This window comes from Apodemus sylvaticus, chromosome 10, assembly GCF_947179515.1.
Source record: "Apodemus sylvaticus chromosome 10, mApoSyl1.1, whole genome shotgun sequence".
In the NCBI taxonomy this organism is placed as follows: domain Eukaryota; kingdom Metazoa; phylum Chordata; class Mammalia; order Rodentia; family Muridae; genus Apodemus; species Apodemus sylvaticus.
Genome location: NC_067481.1, coordinates 15975362 through 15991809, shown reverse-complemented (window position 1 = coordinate 15991809; position 16448 = coordinate 15975362). Strand labels below are relative to the sequence as shown.

The window sequence follows — 16448 nt, the reverse complement described above, 5'->3', positions numbered from 1 at the left end:
TGAGGCCAGCCTGCCTCACAATAAATAACAGGAAAAACAATAAACTTAGGCTAGAGGCAAAAATACATCAAGATGGGGGTCTCTGGAAGAACAGAAGGAAGTCCTTCCCAATAAAGGGTTGGAAACATCTACCAGACTTAGGCGGTAGCCCTGAATAGTCCGGAACTCATGTAGACCAGGCTGGTCTCCAACTCAGAGATCAGCCTTCCTCTGCCTCTGCCTTCTAAGCACTTGAGTTAAAAACTACCACACCTGGTGAGATATTTGTTTTAGGAACCCCTACCTTCTTCGTTAGAGTTGTATTCCATTGCTGGATGTAACCTTAGGCAGACGCAGCTGCCAAACAGCAGTCTATCCACGGCACCACAGTGCCTCCTAGCTCAGGCCCAGGGAGACAGATAGCACTGAGAGCTTAGAAGCAGTGTAAGAACTCGTCAGTTCAGAGGGCTTGGTGCAGGCAATTCACATACAGTCTAGGAAACTGTCCCAAGTATTTCGTAGGAACGAGGGGTTTGCAGACATCAGGGGTTTGCAGACATCAGAATGATACTTTCAAACTATGCCAACAACACGACATTTAACATACAAGTGCTTAGAACTCAACTGTACTGCTACCCTCTCAACACCTTACTTGATAGGCTGGGTGTTTTTGTCATTCTAATTTTTTTAAAGATTTTATTTATTTTTTTATTTTATACACCAGAGCTCTACCTGCATATATTCCTGCATGCCAGAAGATTCCATTACAGATGGCTGTGTGCCACCACGGGTTGTTGGGACTCAAACTCGGACCTCGTCTGGAAGAGCAGACAGTGCTCGCAACCACTGAGCCATCTCTCCAGCTCCTGTCATTTTAATTTTAATGACTGAAGGCACAAAAAAACAATTAAACCCTTGATGTTCTAGGACACTTTTCACTAACACTTCAAGGGGATACTGGGAAGGATGTGGCTGGGTTTTTGTTCATCACAGATTAGGTCAACGACCCAATTATAAAAGAAGGCTCCCATTGTGATATGATCCAAAGGCTTCCCAAAAATCAGTCCACTGGGTTTGGGTAAGGGCAGAGGCAGGTAAATAACCAGGTGTTTTTTGTTTTTGTTTATATTTATTTATTTATTTTGGGTTTTTTTTTTCCGACACAGGGTTTCTCTGTGTAGCCCTAGCTTTCCTGGAACTCACTCTGTAGACCAGGCTGGCCTCAGAAATCTGCCTGCCCCTGCCTCCCAAGTGCTGGGATTAAAGGCATGCACCACCACCGCCCAGAAATAGCCAGTTGTAATAGCCCCTAATGATCTCTTGGGTCCTCTGGCTCGCTGGGTTTCCAGGCTTCCTATAAACAAAACCCAAGAACTTGTGGGATGGAAAGAAACCAATACCATCTGGGCAAAGAGTTTTGGTTTTTAATTTACTTGGTTCTGGGAACTCAAAAAAAAAAAAAAAAAAAAAAAAAAAAAAAGCAAAGAAAAGCCAAATTGAGAAAATCAAATTTTGAGACGAGTCTCGTCCGAGGCTGACTTTAAGCTTACTACCTAATGGAGGATGGCTATGAGCCATCCCAATACCTCCAATCGCAAGTGTGGGATTACAGTGGATCACTGTCAAGGTTAGCCATGGTTGTCAACCTGACACAATTTGGAAGAGGAACCTCAACTGAGCAATGCCTCCATCCGATTAGGCCAGTGGGACATTTTCTTGGTTGCTCAGTGTCACAGGTAGGTCAGCCTGCTGTGGCCCGTGGGAGGAAGGTTGCTGGTGAGCAAACCGGAGGAAACAAGGCAGAAAACAGGGCTTCAGGTTACAGAAAATGTGCTTCAGGTTACTCTCCAGGTTCCTGGCCTGGCTTCTCTGTAAAGAGCCGGCTGTAATAAGCCCTTCCCTCCCCAAATCCCTTTGGTTATGGTATTTTATCTCAACAACAGAAAAGCACACTAGAATCACCACCATACCCAGTGTACATGGTACTGGTAATCAAACACAGAGCTTAATCCATACTACTGAGTTGAGCTATAGCCCAGCCTGGCACATTTTGTTTTGTTTTGAGACAGTCTCACCATATAACTCTGGGTGACCTAGAATTCATAAATCCACCTGTCTCTGCCTCCCAAGTGCTGGAAGCAATATCCTTTTTATTTAACAAGATGTACAGAGCTGGAGAGATGGCTGGTTGGCTAAGAATACTTAGCCAATCTCTAGAAATAGCTTAGCAGTTAAAAGAGCACTTGACCCTCAAGAGGATCCAGGTTGCTTCCCAGCACCTTCAAGGCAGCTCATAACTGTAACTCACTCCAGTCGATAGGGCATCCCCTCTTCTAGCCTCTCAGGGTACCACATGCATATGGTACACAGACATACATACTGGCAGAACACCATACACATACATAAAAATGAAGCTTAAAAAAAGAACCGTACAAAGGCCAGATTGGTGGTGCATACCTCTAATCCTAGCACTTAGGAGGCAGACGCAGGATGAGTTTGAGGCCATCTTGGTCTACACAGTAAGCCCTAAGACAGCCAGGACTACATAGAGATCTTCTCTCAGAAAAAAAAAAAAAATTACAAGAAACCAGGGCTGGAGAGAAGGCTCAGTGGTTGAGAATACTTCCCCCTCCCCATACCCACACTCCCAGACAGGGTTTCTCTGTGTAGCCCTGGTTGTCTTGTCCTGGAACTCTCTGTAGACCAGGCTGGCCTCGAACTCAGAAATCCGCCTGCCTCTGGGGAGCCTGGAGAGATGGCTCAGCAGTGCCTACTCTTCCAGAGAGCCCAGGTTTGAATTCTAGCACTTAAATGGCTGTTTATAACTCCAAAACTCCAAAACCAGGAAACTGGACACCCTCTTCTGGGTCCAGAGGCACTCTATATGCAGGCAAAACACCCATAGAAAATAAGATTTTAAAGAAATGGACTAAGTTAATAAAAGATATGCATCCTTTTTGCAAGACTCAAAGCCTAATACTGATTTTTTTTTTTTTTTTTTTTTGGTTTTTTTGAGCCAGGGGTTTCTCTGTGTAGCCCTGGTTGTCCTGGAACTCACTCTGTAGACCAGGGTGGCCTTGAACTCAGAAATCCGCCTGCCTCTGCTTCCCAAGTGCTGGGATTAAGAGTGTGCGCCACCAGTGCCCAACTTAATATTGACTATGCTTAGAGCAATGGCCAGTAATCAATACTATACAGACTTCAGATAATTTGCCCAGGGTCAACATGCAGTTAGGCTGAAGCTGAGAGGAATTACCTCCACTTACATTCATGGCTCAACGTGGGCTTTCATCAGAACTCATCTAACCAGACACAGGCAGTGCTGGCTGCCTAGTCCTAGGCCAGCCCAGAACCTCAAGGACTCCCCAACCCCAATCCCCGCCCCTATCCCTGGTGATGTCAGCCTTATATTCAAGGGTCTGCAAGCAGGACCATCTCTCAGCCTCTGCAGAAACTTAGGTCACCTTTCACTTCCAACAGTAATCTCAAGTAAGAAAGCAGCAGAGTAAAGAATGGAACTTAATCTTTATTTACAGGACATGAAAGGGTACGAAATTCCACATAGAAATAAACTCAGAGGACAGCTTCATAGAGTATGTACAGTTTATAACTGTTCAAGTATAGTTTCTTTTGTAAAAAGTGCTACAATAACAAACCACATGTAAAAAGAGTTCTTAGCAGAGAAACAGTAAGACAAATTTATGAGAACACAGGATAGCACAGCACATAGCTAACAACTTTGTGCCTTGGTTGGACATTAGAAGTTAAAGGTCCCGGGAGCTCCATCCTGAACTTGGAAGGCGAAACCTTCAGAGGTAGTTTCTGGCACCACATTTTGATCTTCCTCTTCCTGGAAAAAGCAAGACAAGATTCAACCATGGATGTGGTACATCTCTAGCAGAACCCTGTCTCAAAGCCTGCACTTAGCAGAAAGCTGGCTGCCAAAGCTTAGCTAACTCCTGAGTGCTGGGAGAAGGTCTGGATGGGTTGAGGCACCTATCACTGCAGGCACCAATCAGGCAGAGTTAAGGCTCAGGTTGGTCCTCTTCTCCATAAACTTCCACAAGGATACCTATAAACTTAGTCTCAGGTGTCCCAGGCTCGCTCGTGCTCACGCGCTCTCTCGCTCTCTCTCTCTCTCTCTCTCTCTCTCTCTCTCTCTCTCTCTCTCTAACACACACACACACACACACACACACACACACACACACACACACACACACACACACACACACACACACACACACACACACCTGGGCTGCATTGATGCTTGTTCTTTGTGATAGGATAAGAACCATATACAAAGGATCAAAAGCTAATGGACTTGAAGAAACTTGTGAATTCTTAATACTTTCCAAGTTGTGTGAACATGGCCATCACTCACTCACCTCCACTGAGAAGTACTTCTCAATTAAGTTTAATGAAGCCTTGTATACAGACTCGTTTTCATGGCTCTGTAGTGCTTCAATTTTATCCAAGCCTCCACACTCTTCAATCATTATACTGAGTTTTTCTGTCTCACCTAGTTTCTCTGCAGCCTTAAAACAAAACACAATTCAAGTTTACTACCCTCTGTGAGATACAAATACCAGTCTCTATGAGACGTGTTTTAGTTGCTTTGTGTATTTATTTTTGATTTCTGAGACAGTTTAATGTAGCCCTGGCTGTCCATGTAGACAGATCTCTCAAACTCAAGAGATCCGCCTGGCTCTTCCTCCTGAGTGCTGGGCTTGCTCCATCACTGCCCCCTCCCCCCAACACACACACACAAAAAAAAATCCTTAAAGAAAGGGAGCCAAAATAGTGGCTCAGTGGTTAAGAGCACTTGTTCTTGCAGAGAATCTGGGTTTGAGTCCCAGCATACATATGGTTGCTCATAATACACAACTCCAGTTCCCACCCATACATTCAAAATGAATAAATAAAGGAATGTGGGGTTCCAATACACAGTTTCTCTGTGTGTCCCTGGCTGTTCTAGAACAGGCTCTATAGACCAGGCTGGCCTCAAACTCAAGAGCTCGGCCTGCCTTGGCTTCCCAAGTCCTGGGATTAAAGGTGTGTATGGCCAGAATAAGAATTCATTAGTAGGGGCTGGAGAGATGGCTCAGTGGTTAAGAGCACCGACTGCGCACCGACTGCTCTTCCAGAGATCCTGAGTTCAAATCCTAGAAACCACATGGTGGCTCACAGCCATCCATAATGAGATCAGATGCCCTCTTCTGGTGTGTCTGAAGACAGCTACAGTATATATCTATCTATCTATATCTATTTCTATATCTATACCTCTATATATCTATATATCTACCTATCTATATATATATAATAAAATCTTTAAAAAAAAAAAGAATTCATTAGTAAATTTTAAAACTGAGGCTGCACACAAACAAACCTGATTCTGACTATAATAACCAAATTTAGCTGTCCTCTTCCCAGTCCTAAATAGTTAACTATCAACCTTAAATTCAAGCAAACATAGCCTTGTTAGAACTTACCTGAAAGATATTTGAAATGGCATCAAGAATAACCTGAATAATCTTGGTATCTTTTACACTCAAGAGGTTCATCAAAGGTTCTATTATCCCACAATGAACAAGATACACAATCTGTTCAACAGTCCCACCGCTAGTATAGTTGGTTATAGCCCATGCGGCCTCCTTCTGTGTCTTAAAGTCTGCCTGATAAACAAGAAAGAAGAAAATGAGTTTTTGTCCAGAAGTCCTAACAGCTAGACTCCAAAAGTTAGTGGTCTTAAAACACCAAGTCAACTAATTGCTGGTTCTACCCAATATTACTAGGACAATACTACTAATACTAGGTACTGTCCAGTACCTAACAAAAGGCTTAGGGAGCCTGCATTGGTCTTCTTTTAAGACTCTTTGATAGTTGTTACTGTTGGTTTTTTGAGACAAGACCCCTCTCTGTCTCTCTGTTGCGCTGGCTTATCCTGACAATCACTGCTTAGATCAGGTTGGCTGCAAATTAAAAGCATGTATCACTGTGCTCAGGTTCCTCTAAGACTCTCACGAAGCATAGGTTGTCATAAATGCTATCATCTGGTCAAATCCTAAACTCTCATTACCTTAGAGAGAACACCAACAAGAAACGGAACTAGGCCATGATTCACAACTTGCTGTATCTGGTCCTGGCGTCCAGCTGTAATGTTTGACATTGTCCATGTGGCCTCCTTCTGAATATTAGTTTTGGGATTTGTTAGCAGGCTGGGAAAGACTGCAAGTGCTCCTGCGTCTATCACTTTCTGGGTCTGTTCATCTGTTCCAGTGACAATATTCCCTATGGCTCTTAGTGCGGGAGTCTAAAAAAGGAAAAAAAGGTTGTTGATTAATTACTTTCCAGTGATGCTAAAAAATTCACTATTCTGCAAGTTCTGCGAAAGTGACAGGCAGTATCTTTCTTATCAGTATCAACTGATTATGCACCTGTACTCATAAAGCTCATTAATAAGAAGGCTAACACCTACCACAATGGGCAATTCAGTAGCTCCTAGAAGCTTCACAAGTTGGGGAACAACTCCTTTCTTCACAACCATCTCAATACGCTCATTTGGACCATCAGTCAGGTAGGAAATAGCCCAGCAGGAATCTGCTAATACTTCTGGATCGTTGTGGTGCAAGAGTCGAACTAAAGTAGGAAGAATCTGCTCAACGGCATCTAAGGGGGGTGCAGGATTCTTGTTTCGACAAAGGTTTGAAAGCGTCCAGGTAAGATTACGTAAGTAACCACACTAAAGGGAAAGAAAAATTATTGAGAAGGCTTGTCTCTGAATAGATGGGGAAAATAAGAACCAAATATTATTAAGTGGCTCAACTTATAGTATTAACTTACTGCCAAGGATGATAGGTCAGGAACTGCAAGAAGTGCCAACAGTGGGTCAATTGCACCATGTTTGATAACTAAGTCTCGGAAAACTGAACCATCACCTGGAACAGAAAGCAAGATTGGCTGAGCATGGCAGTCCCTTTAATCCCAAGATCTATTTCTGTGGGTTCCAAATTATCCTGGTCTATACAGCCAGTGCTACATAGAGACCCTGTCACAAAAAATAAAAAAGCCAGATTAATGAACTTACTATCCCAAATATCCATGTTTAGTTAGCTACTGAATGCACGGTCAGACCTGCTCTAACGAGAGTTATTTCTTCAGCAGCATTCTTAAATGCCTCTTCCATTCCTAATAAGGGCCTAAAGCAAGCACAAAGCTTGACACAAAAGTCACTAGAACCTTCTTTAATCACATTGGACACATTCAGTCCAAAGAATGTTAAGTGCAAGTACCTGCAATGTTTCCAAGAGCCCATACGGCTTGCTCGCTGATGTGAGCATGGGGAGATGCCAAGAGAGAAATGAATGCTGGGATAGCACCTCCGTCCACCACAGCTTTGGTCTGTTCAGATGTTCCAGACGCAATGTTGGTGAGTGCCCAAGCAGACTCAAACTGAATGGGACTACAATCAGTTCTGCCCAAGAACGACACAAATTTTGGGATCAAACCAGCCCGGATGATGTTGTCTATAGGAGGCTGTTTCTCTCTAGAAAGCAGTTTCCTAAGAGGAAAAAAAAAAAATCAAAAATTGAAGTTAATTTTCAAGGTGTCCTGAAAAGGTGTACAAAAATCTGGTCATGGTGTTGGATACATGTACACTCTCAACATGGGGAAGGCTGAGACAAAAGAACTAACTTTGCACTTAAAGTCAGCCTAGGCTACGTGAAATGTTGTTTAAAGGGGAAGGAGATGGTGAGGCAGTTTAGTGGCCAAAAGAGCTTGCCATCAAACTGACAACCTGAGTTCAATCAATCCCCAGAACTCACATGGTGGAGAGAACTCCTGCAAGTTTTCCTCTGATTTCTCTCTCTCTCTCTCTCTCTCTCTCTCTCTCTCTCTCTCTCTCTCTCTCTCTCACACACACACACACACACAAACTTTTAAGATAAAGGTAAAAATTCATGAAAACAGGATTGTATGGCTTTCTGCACAAGTTGTTTCTCTAACACACCTCCCTCAATCTAAAGGGCTAATTTCAGAGCCTACATACTTACCGAGCAGCCTGAGTAGCTTGGAGCTGACTTTCCAAATTGTTACTGTTTATGCCTTTAACAATGTCCTCCACAGACCAATTTACAGTACCCTAAAAAGAGCAATATTTTACAAATTATTATTTTTATTACAATTATTTTTATTACATGCAAATAATATACCTTATAGTACTATCCTGTTGTCAACTTGATACAATAGACACCATCAGGATAGAATCAACATAAAGAATTGTTTTGGTCAGATTAATCTGTGGTCATTCATGTCTGAAATTACCTTCATGATCTGGGCGAGTCCAGCTGGATGTGGGCAGCGCTCTCCCCAGGCAGGCCCGCCTAGGTTGTATGGGAAAGCTGGTCCAGGCAAGAGCCAGTCAATAAAGTAGCAACACCCTGCCCGCTGTCTCACGGTTTCTGCTCATTTCCTGTCCTGATTTCCCTCATTAATAAGTTATGACCTGGGGCTGGAGAGATGGTTTAGCAGTTAAGAGCACTGACTGCTCTTCCAAAGGTCCAGAGTTCAAATCTCAGCAACCACATGGTGCCTCACAACCATTCGTAATGAGATCTGACGCCCTCTTCTGATTTGTCTAAAGACAGCTAGAGTGTACTTACATATAATAAATAAATAAACCTTTTTAAAAAAAGTTATGACCTGCTGGGCGGTGGTGGTGCACGCCTGTAATCCCAGCACTCTGGGAGGCAGAGGCAGGTGGATTTCTGAGTTTCGAGGCCAGGCTGGTCTACTGAGTGAGTTCCAGGACAGCCAGGGCTATACAGAGAAACCCTGTGTGTGTGTGTGGGGGGGGGGGGGGGGGGGGGAGTTATGACCTGAAGGTCATATAAGGCCAAATAAACCTTTTCCTGCCTCTACATTGCTTTCAGTTTTTTCACAGTAATAGAAAGCAAACTAACCCACATGGCATTATAAAGAGATCTTAGTCTGAAGATTAGCTTTACATTTAATTTGGACTACTAAATCCTGCTTTATATCTAGGATTCTTCTCAAACTTGGTACCATGACATTGGATTCTCAAGTCAGAACACTTTTTTGTCATTAAAAGGAGTAGTTCTACAGAGTGAGTTCTAGGACAGCCAGGGCTATATATACAGAGAAACCCTGTTTACAAAAAACCAAAAACCAAAAAAAAGATTGGTCTAAGGCAAACAAAAGGCTATTCTTAGTTGTAATCACCTGAACGCAAATATACTTCTAGCAAAGATATATGCAGCAAAGATATAGACAATGTCTTGGATTTTTGTTGTTGTTTTTAGTTTTTCATACAGGATCTCTATGTAGCTATCCTGGCGCTCATTATATAGACCAGGCTAGCCTAGAACTCAGATCTACTTATCTCTATCTCCAGAGTGCTAGAATTAAAAGCATGTGTCACCACATGGGGCCTAATTGTATTTAAAATCTGTAAGTTTCCAGGGTAGATAATGTTAAGTTATAATCACTACAGAAGAGAGGCTTGCATCCCTTGAAACAACATAAACTATTGTCATCGCTTTTGGTTGCCCACCAAATTTAAGTTCTATAGGCCATGAGAGAAAAATAACCCTAATTGGAACTGACCTGGAAGGTTTTCCTCACTGCAGACTTTTACAGTGTTGGAAGATACTATACAGGCTTCTGGGGGGAAGTTAACCATCATACCCAGCTGTACCTGTACATCCTGCCTAGCATAGTGTGCCCACTGGTTCAATAGTAGCATCATAGTTATGGAGGAAATCAACTGCTTTCAGGTTGTATTTAAAACCTGCTCCACGGGGGATCTTTTTTTTTTTTTTTTTTTAATTTGGTTTTTTCGAGACAGGGTTTCTCTGTATAGCCTTGGCTGTACTGGAACTCACTCTGTAGACCAGGCTGGCCTCGAACTCAGAAATCCGCCTGCCTCTGCCTCCCAGAGTGCTGGGATTACAGGCGTGCGCCGCCACCACCGCCCAGCCTCCACAGGGGATCTTATGCCTGTTCCTGAACACCTGATTCCTGCTAAGGTCATAAGCCCTAGGGGAAAACCAACTAATTTGCTAATAACAGACATGGTCTATTGCCTTTTAAATATTTCTAACTAAAGATTAGTGCAGTTCTCGACCTCACTCAAGAGAAGCTTCTTTTGGCAATGGATGGTCTCACAGATGGCCAATGAGTGATGAATAGCTCAGCTGTGAAAAGGATGTCTCTAACATACATACATACATACATACATACATACATACATAAATAACATACATCCTCTAAGGCTAAAATAAGATTCAGATATGACACAGCAATTGTACTCATTGTTACAATAACTGAGGAACTGACTTTACCAGAGTAGTTATGTAGGACATTTCTTGACTGTTAATTGATATACAAGGCCCAGCATACTGTAGGTAGTACCATCTGACAGGTAGGCCAGGGCAGGTAGGAAAGTACCTGAGATTCAGGTGTGGTGGTACATTATCTTTAACCCAAGCACTAGGGAAGGTAGCCTGGTCTTCATAGTGAGTTCCAGGACACCAGGATTACACACTTATAACTCTGAACTGAGCAAGCCAGAGACTAAGCCGATAAGCAATGTTGTTCTTGCCGTGGCTTCCTTGGATAATGGACTGTAACCTGTAAGCCAAATCAACCCTTCCCCCGCTCAAGTTGGTTTGGCAGGGTTTTATCACAGAGAAACCTAAATAGACACTCATGTGGAAGATAGGCATTTTAATACTTCACCATGAAAGGGGGAAGGGCTCATAAAGTCCTACTCCTTCCTGGGGTAGAGTGAACTTCCGTCAGGGAGTGCATCCACTGGCAAGCTATCCATGCTCCAGTAAACAAGCTCCCACCCATTCTCTCTTTTGTGTGTGTGTGTGTGTGTGTGTGTGTGTGTGTGTGTGTTTGGATTTTTTTTTTTTTCTTAGACAGGGTTCCTCTGTATAGCCCTGGCTGTCCTGGAACTCACTCTGTAGACCAGGCTGGCTTCGAACTCAGAAATCCACCTGCCTCTGCTTCCCAGAGTGTTGGGATTATAGGCGTGCGCCACCACCGCCCGACTAGGGCTCCTACCCATTCTCATGCAGGCAACCATAATTACGCTCAGTAGGCCAAATATGAAACAGACATAAAGAAAGAAAAAACTGCTGGGAAGAAGGGTTTCAGCAGAAAAAGATGGGATGAGACCAGGAATCAGGGTTAAAAGGACTAAAGTTAAAGTTCATTATAGCTGTCATGGAGATTCTGAGCACAGAGAACATGTCAACCAGGTATCTTTCAACACAGAATACATCCTAAGAAATGTGGTATTATATAATTCCTTTGTAGTAAGTTACAAGTACCTAAGCTATATAAGCCTATTTTGCTTCCTGGGTTACATACCTATGCAGCATTGTTATATTAAATGTGGCAGGCAATTCCAACATGGTAGGAAGTGTATGTGTATCCAAAGTGTAAAGTAGAAAACAGTACAATAAAGGCTGGCTAACATAAAAGATAAAAATGGTACGATGACCAAGTATGGGGAACTCTCCAGGAATGGAGCTTCAGGACTGCAGGTGCTCTAGGTTAAGTGCCAATGTGTCAGTCATTACAGTCACACTTTACAGCCTGTGGGTCGTGACCCCTTTGGGTAGAGCAACCCCTTTGGGGAGTCACCTAAGACCATCAGTAAGCACAGCTGCTTACATTTCTGATTACTTTTTGATGACTTTTTAAAAACATTAATATTTTTTTTGTTTATTTAATGTGTGAGTACTCTGCTCTACCATGACAGAAAAGGGATCAAATCCCTTTACTGATGGTCATGTGGTTGCTGGAAATTTTACTCAGGACCTCTGGAAGAGCAGTCAGTGCCATTAACCGCCTGGCTGCATTATGATTCTTAACAGGAGCAAAATTGTGAAGTAGAAACAAAAACAATTTTATGGTTGGGGTACCCACAACATGAGCAACTGTGTTAAAGGGTCACAGCAACAGGGAGGCTGAGAACTACTACTTTATACTGTATAGCATGGCATGACTGTACACACCTGAGTAGAGAACTAAAGTTGAGTTCCAAACCAGGAACTATATAGAAAATATGAGACCAACCAGGGTTATACAGCAAAATACTGTCTCAAAATAATTAAAAATAGCCGGACAGTGGTGGCGCACGCCTTTAATCCCAGCACTTGGGAGGCAGAGGCAGGCAGATTTCTGAGTTCAAGGCCAGCCTGGTCTACAGTGAGTTCCAGGACAGGCAGAACTATGCAGAGAAACCCTGTCTCAAAACAAAACAAAACAACAACAACAACAATAATAAAAAGTTTTCTTCTTCAATTAGAACTGACCAAGGTATTAAGCTAGTATCCAGAAGTGCAGGGAAGACTGAAGAAAGGATAGGACTAAAAGAAAACTATCCACTGGAGTGTGAGAAGAAAAAAAGGTGTTTAAGAGATATTCATCCCTATTTTCTAAGTTGACACGAATATATTCACCTGATTGTTTCGGTTTTCCTGTAGTGGAGAAGTAGCATCATCAGGAAACGAGCTGACATTTCTCCTTTTCAGCATCTGGTCATCTTTTTTAGCTTTCCTAAGTTCCACATTAACTTCTATTCGGCGGCGGCGCATTTCCTGAAGAGAAGAAGACCTCATTATATCTCTCCCATCAGCTTTTTACTACCAAGTGATCTCTCTCCCTCTCACCTTTTTTAGTTTTTCAAGCCAGGGTTTCTCTGTGTAGCCCTGGCTGTCCTGTAACCCATTTTGTAGACTAGGCTGGCTCCAAACTCAGAGATCCACCTGTCTCTGACTCCTAAGTGCTGAGAGCCACTCCATCCAGCTGTGATTTCTTTTTTTAAATCCCAGCAAGAGATGGCTCATCCAATAAAGGTGCATTTGCTACCAAGTCTGAGGCCTTCAATCTTTCAGAGCCATGTAGAAGAGGGAACCAATGTCTGTAAGTTGTCCTCTCCCCTCTACACATGTGCACCAGGTGCACATAACTCCCCCCCCACACACACATACAGAAAAGTAAATAATAAAATGCAATTTTAAGAGTCCAAATACCTAAGAAGAAGCTTGGGCACAGAAAAACCCACCCAGCCTGAGCATGAAGCTCTAGATTCAATCCCCAGTACCTCACAAAGTGTTACACAAACATCTCTCCTTTCCAAGTACACACAGGAAAGCAACAGAAGTACTCACTGTACTGTCCTTCCCCTTGTTCTTGAATCGGTTAAGCCGGGCAGCTGGTGAATTAGCATTCTCGTTGGTGGACATGGTTGCAGGAACAAGGAGGAAAGCTAGTAGACAAGGAGAATAAAAAAAGAAAAAAAGCACTTTTTAATAATACAACAGAAGCTGGGTAGTAATACACGCCTTTAATTATAGCACTTGGGAGGCAGACATAGCCAGATCTCTATGAGTCTGAGGCCAGCCTGGTTTGTAGAGAGTTCTAGGCCAAATAGAGAAACCCCATCTTAATATGAAACAAAAATACACAACAGAATGTTATAATCAACTAAATTTCTACTCCATCTCTATACTGTATGAAACAAACAAAACAAGACGATGACAACGACACACGGCCTGGCGGGGGTGGCAAAGCACCCCAAGCCCTCAGGAGGCAGAAGTGGACAGATCTGAGTTTGTGGCCTGCCTAGTCTACAGAGTGAATTCCAGAACAGCCTGGACTACTCAAGAGAAACCCTGTCTCAAAAAATAAATAAAAATAAAACAAAGATAATGTAAAATTTCCACTAACCACATTTTTAATGGGCAAAAAGAAAGAATACAATTAATTTTAAGAATTTTACCCCATATAGATAAACTATTACCATTTCAGGATGTCATTAGTACAGAAAAATCGAGATGTTTTACTGTTTTCATACACCTTCAAAATCCTATGTGTAGTTTACGCACACAGGGCATCTCCACTCAGATTAGCGGCTTTCCAAGCACTCAATAGCCTTAAGCCTCTAGCCAGCACGGTATAAGTCAGGGATCTAAATTCTAGACTCCATTAGTTAATAGAACACCAAGTAGGAGAACACCGGCCGCCTTATAGTTAACAATCTACGTCCTTAAGGCAATAAACGCAGCTCTGGTTTTCTGTTGACTGATGGCCAAAACGGATCCATACCATCTTCCAGCGAGTCACATCTTTAAAGAATCGGTTTGTTACATTATAGGATCGTCAGCAGTGACATTAACGCCGCATCTTGCACACACTTCCAGCGAATGCATTCAACCAGGATGACATCAGCTGTGGTCACTGGGGCTCGATATAACACAGGTGTGGTCGTCACGGAGTGACAGTAACCACAAGTCCCCCGATAATCTGGCGGCTTTAACTGCTTTATGTCCGTCCTCGACTCTGACACAGGTGACCCGGGTCAGATGCTTAACTGGGGTGTCTAACTGCCACCATCTCCGACCCAAAGCTGCGTCTCCTCCCCAGGCAGAAGCATCAGGAAAGCGGCGGCACAACCAGGTCCGCTCGACTGTGGCCGCCCTCGGGTCCCCTAGGCGGACCCTCATGGCCGCGCCGAACCGAGCCGCGCCGCGCCCGGCACTGCCACCTCTGACCCCCGCATGGCGAAACCAACCCGCCCCGAGGCCTGGTCTGAGCAGGGAAACTCAGCTCCCGCCGGGGCGCGGCCTGCTCCCGCCCTCCGTCCCACAGCCCTCCGTCCCGCCGTTACCGCTCAAGACCGGCCTCCGTTCCCACCTGTACAGCCGGCTCAGACTTCCACGAAAGTCGGTGCGGGGCTCTCAAGCAGCGGGTCGGCGGCTGTCGAAACGTCCACTAGCCCTCAGCCCTCAGACTTTGTGCCTCGTGCTGCCGGCCGGCGCGATTTAAATTTCCCGGTGACGCCGCGTTCCGATTGGCTGGTTTGAGCCTAAGCTGTGCGTTCATTGGTAGGTTTGAAAAACACGTTAGGCGGGGTGGGGGTGGGACGCAGACATAGGGTTTAGGGGGAAAAAGGTGGGGGTGGGGCGGTAAGAAGGGAAGCATCGCGAGATGAGGGAGCGGCCGGGCAATCCCAGAGTGCCTTGCATAAGGGTGACTCCGGATCTCTGCACACTGTGCTCAGACTTGCGTTTCTTCCGTGTTTAGCAGGAACACTGAGCTTTCTCAAACCCTGTTTGCTTTCTCTGGGCCTGTCCCTAAGCAAGCACACGAAATTATTACTACACTTGTAAATTTAAAGTTAAAAAAAGGCTTAGCCTGCCGTGATTGGCGCAGGCTGTTTATCCCAGCACTAGGGAGGCAGAGAGATTCTTGAGTTCAAGGCGACCTGGTTTACACAGCGCGGCCAGCCAGGGTTACATAGTGAGACCCTGTCTCAAAAATTAATAGGCAAATAAAGCATACCATAGATATATTGACATTTGAAAAATTGTTTATGGCAGGAGCAGGTCGCTAGAAGAAAGTAAGGTGGGTCTGTGTGACTGTTAATCATTAGTTGTATTAGTATATATATAGTGTTTGTTGATTAATCTTTAGATAATCATTAGTTGTATCACTATATTATTATTTATGTTATTTACTGGTTATTTAATTTTTATTGTGGGAAGTGGGATTGAGGCAGGGTTTCACAACAGAGCCCAGGCTAGCCTTGAACCTGTTGCAATCTTTCCTCAGTGTCAGTTCTGGGAGTACAGACATGCCTCACTTTGTCCGGTTGTGTGTTAAATTTCTAGATTACTTGGAAAATAAAGACAATGGAAACAGCAAATATGGTAACAAATGACTTATTAATGCCTATTTACTTCAAAAAATTTTTAATTAATTTGTGGGGTTTTTTTGCCCCCCTCCCAAGCATTGTGCCACCACTGCCTGGCTTCAAATACTTTAAAACACAAACCTTTACCTAGACTTGCTAAATGTTAACGTTTTGTCACTTTTTTTTTATATGTAACATTATAGTGTACATACACACACACATATATTTTAGCCTTTTCTCTAATTTTTCTGGTTTTGGGTTTTTTTTTTTTTTTTTTTTTTTTTTTTTTTTTTGGTTTGGTTTGGTTTTGGTTTTGGTTTTCAAAACAAGGTTTCTCTGTATAGCCCTGGCTGTCCTGGAACTCACTCTGTAGCCTCAAACTCAGAGATCCAAAAGCCTCTACCTCCCTCTGTATTAGTCAGGGTTCTCTAGAGTCACAGAGCTTATGAGTAGTCACTATAGAGTAGGGGAATTTGTTGATGATTTACAGTCTGTAGTCCAACTCCCAACAATGGTCACAGCAGCTGTGGATGGAAGTCCAAGGAGATCAGCTCAGTCACATGAGGCAAGCAGGCAAAGGAGAGAGGGAGAGGGGGAGGGGGGGGGAGAGAGAGAGAGAGAGAGAGAGAGAGAGAATCTTCCTTCTTCCGATGTCCTTATGTAGGTCTCCAGCAGAAGGTGTGGCCCAGATTAAAGGTATGTGCCACCAAGCCTGGATCTGGGACTTGCTCTG

General features: G+C 43.6%; 1 protein-coding gene across 2 annotated transcripts; it reads right to left on the bottom strand.

The window, feature by feature from the left end:
- Positions 1-3485: 3485 nt before the first annotated feature.
- Positions 3486-14843, bottom strand: Kpna2 (karyopherin subunit alpha 2). 2 transcript variants are annotated; one of them, XM_052195531.1, is made up of 11 exons: positions 14690-14843; positions 13191-13288; positions 12480-12617; positions 8034-8122; positions 7272-7540; positions 6823-6917; positions 6458-6721; positions 6059-6292; positions 5472-5654; positions 4368-4517; positions 3486-3829 (listed from the first exon to the last, which is right to left on the bottom strand). In XM_052195531.1, the coding sequence occupies exons 2-11, from the start codon at positions 13263-13265 to the stop codon at positions 3737-3739; spliced, it is 1590 nt and encodes a 529-aa protein (XP_052051491.1). In that variant the 5' UTR covers positions 13266-13288; positions 14690-14843; the 3' UTR covers positions 3486-3736. The 2 variants fall into 2 exon arrangements, with proteins under 2 accessions (XP_052051491.1, XP_052051489.1); XM_052195529.1 differs by having other exon boundaries at positions 14716-14843.
- Between the last annotated feature and the right edge of the window lie 1605 nt (positions 14844-16448).

What these genes read in the sequence shown, in the direction of transcription:
- Kpna2 (XM_052195531.1), bottom strand. Translation starts at nt 13,265, where the DNA reads ATGTCCACCAACGAGAATGCTAATTCACCAGCTGCCCGGCTTAACCGA. An exon ending in TTGTTGGTGTTCTCTCTAAG is followed by an intron (nt 5,655 to 6,058) that starts GTAATGAGAGTT and finishes CTTGTTTATCAG; the next exon opens with GCAGACTTTAAGACACAGAA. An exon ending in AGAAGTACTTCTCAGTGGAG is followed by an intron (nt 3,830 to 4,367) that starts GTGAGTGAGTGA and finishes TGCTTTTTCCAG; the next exon opens with GAAGAGGAAGATCAAAATGT.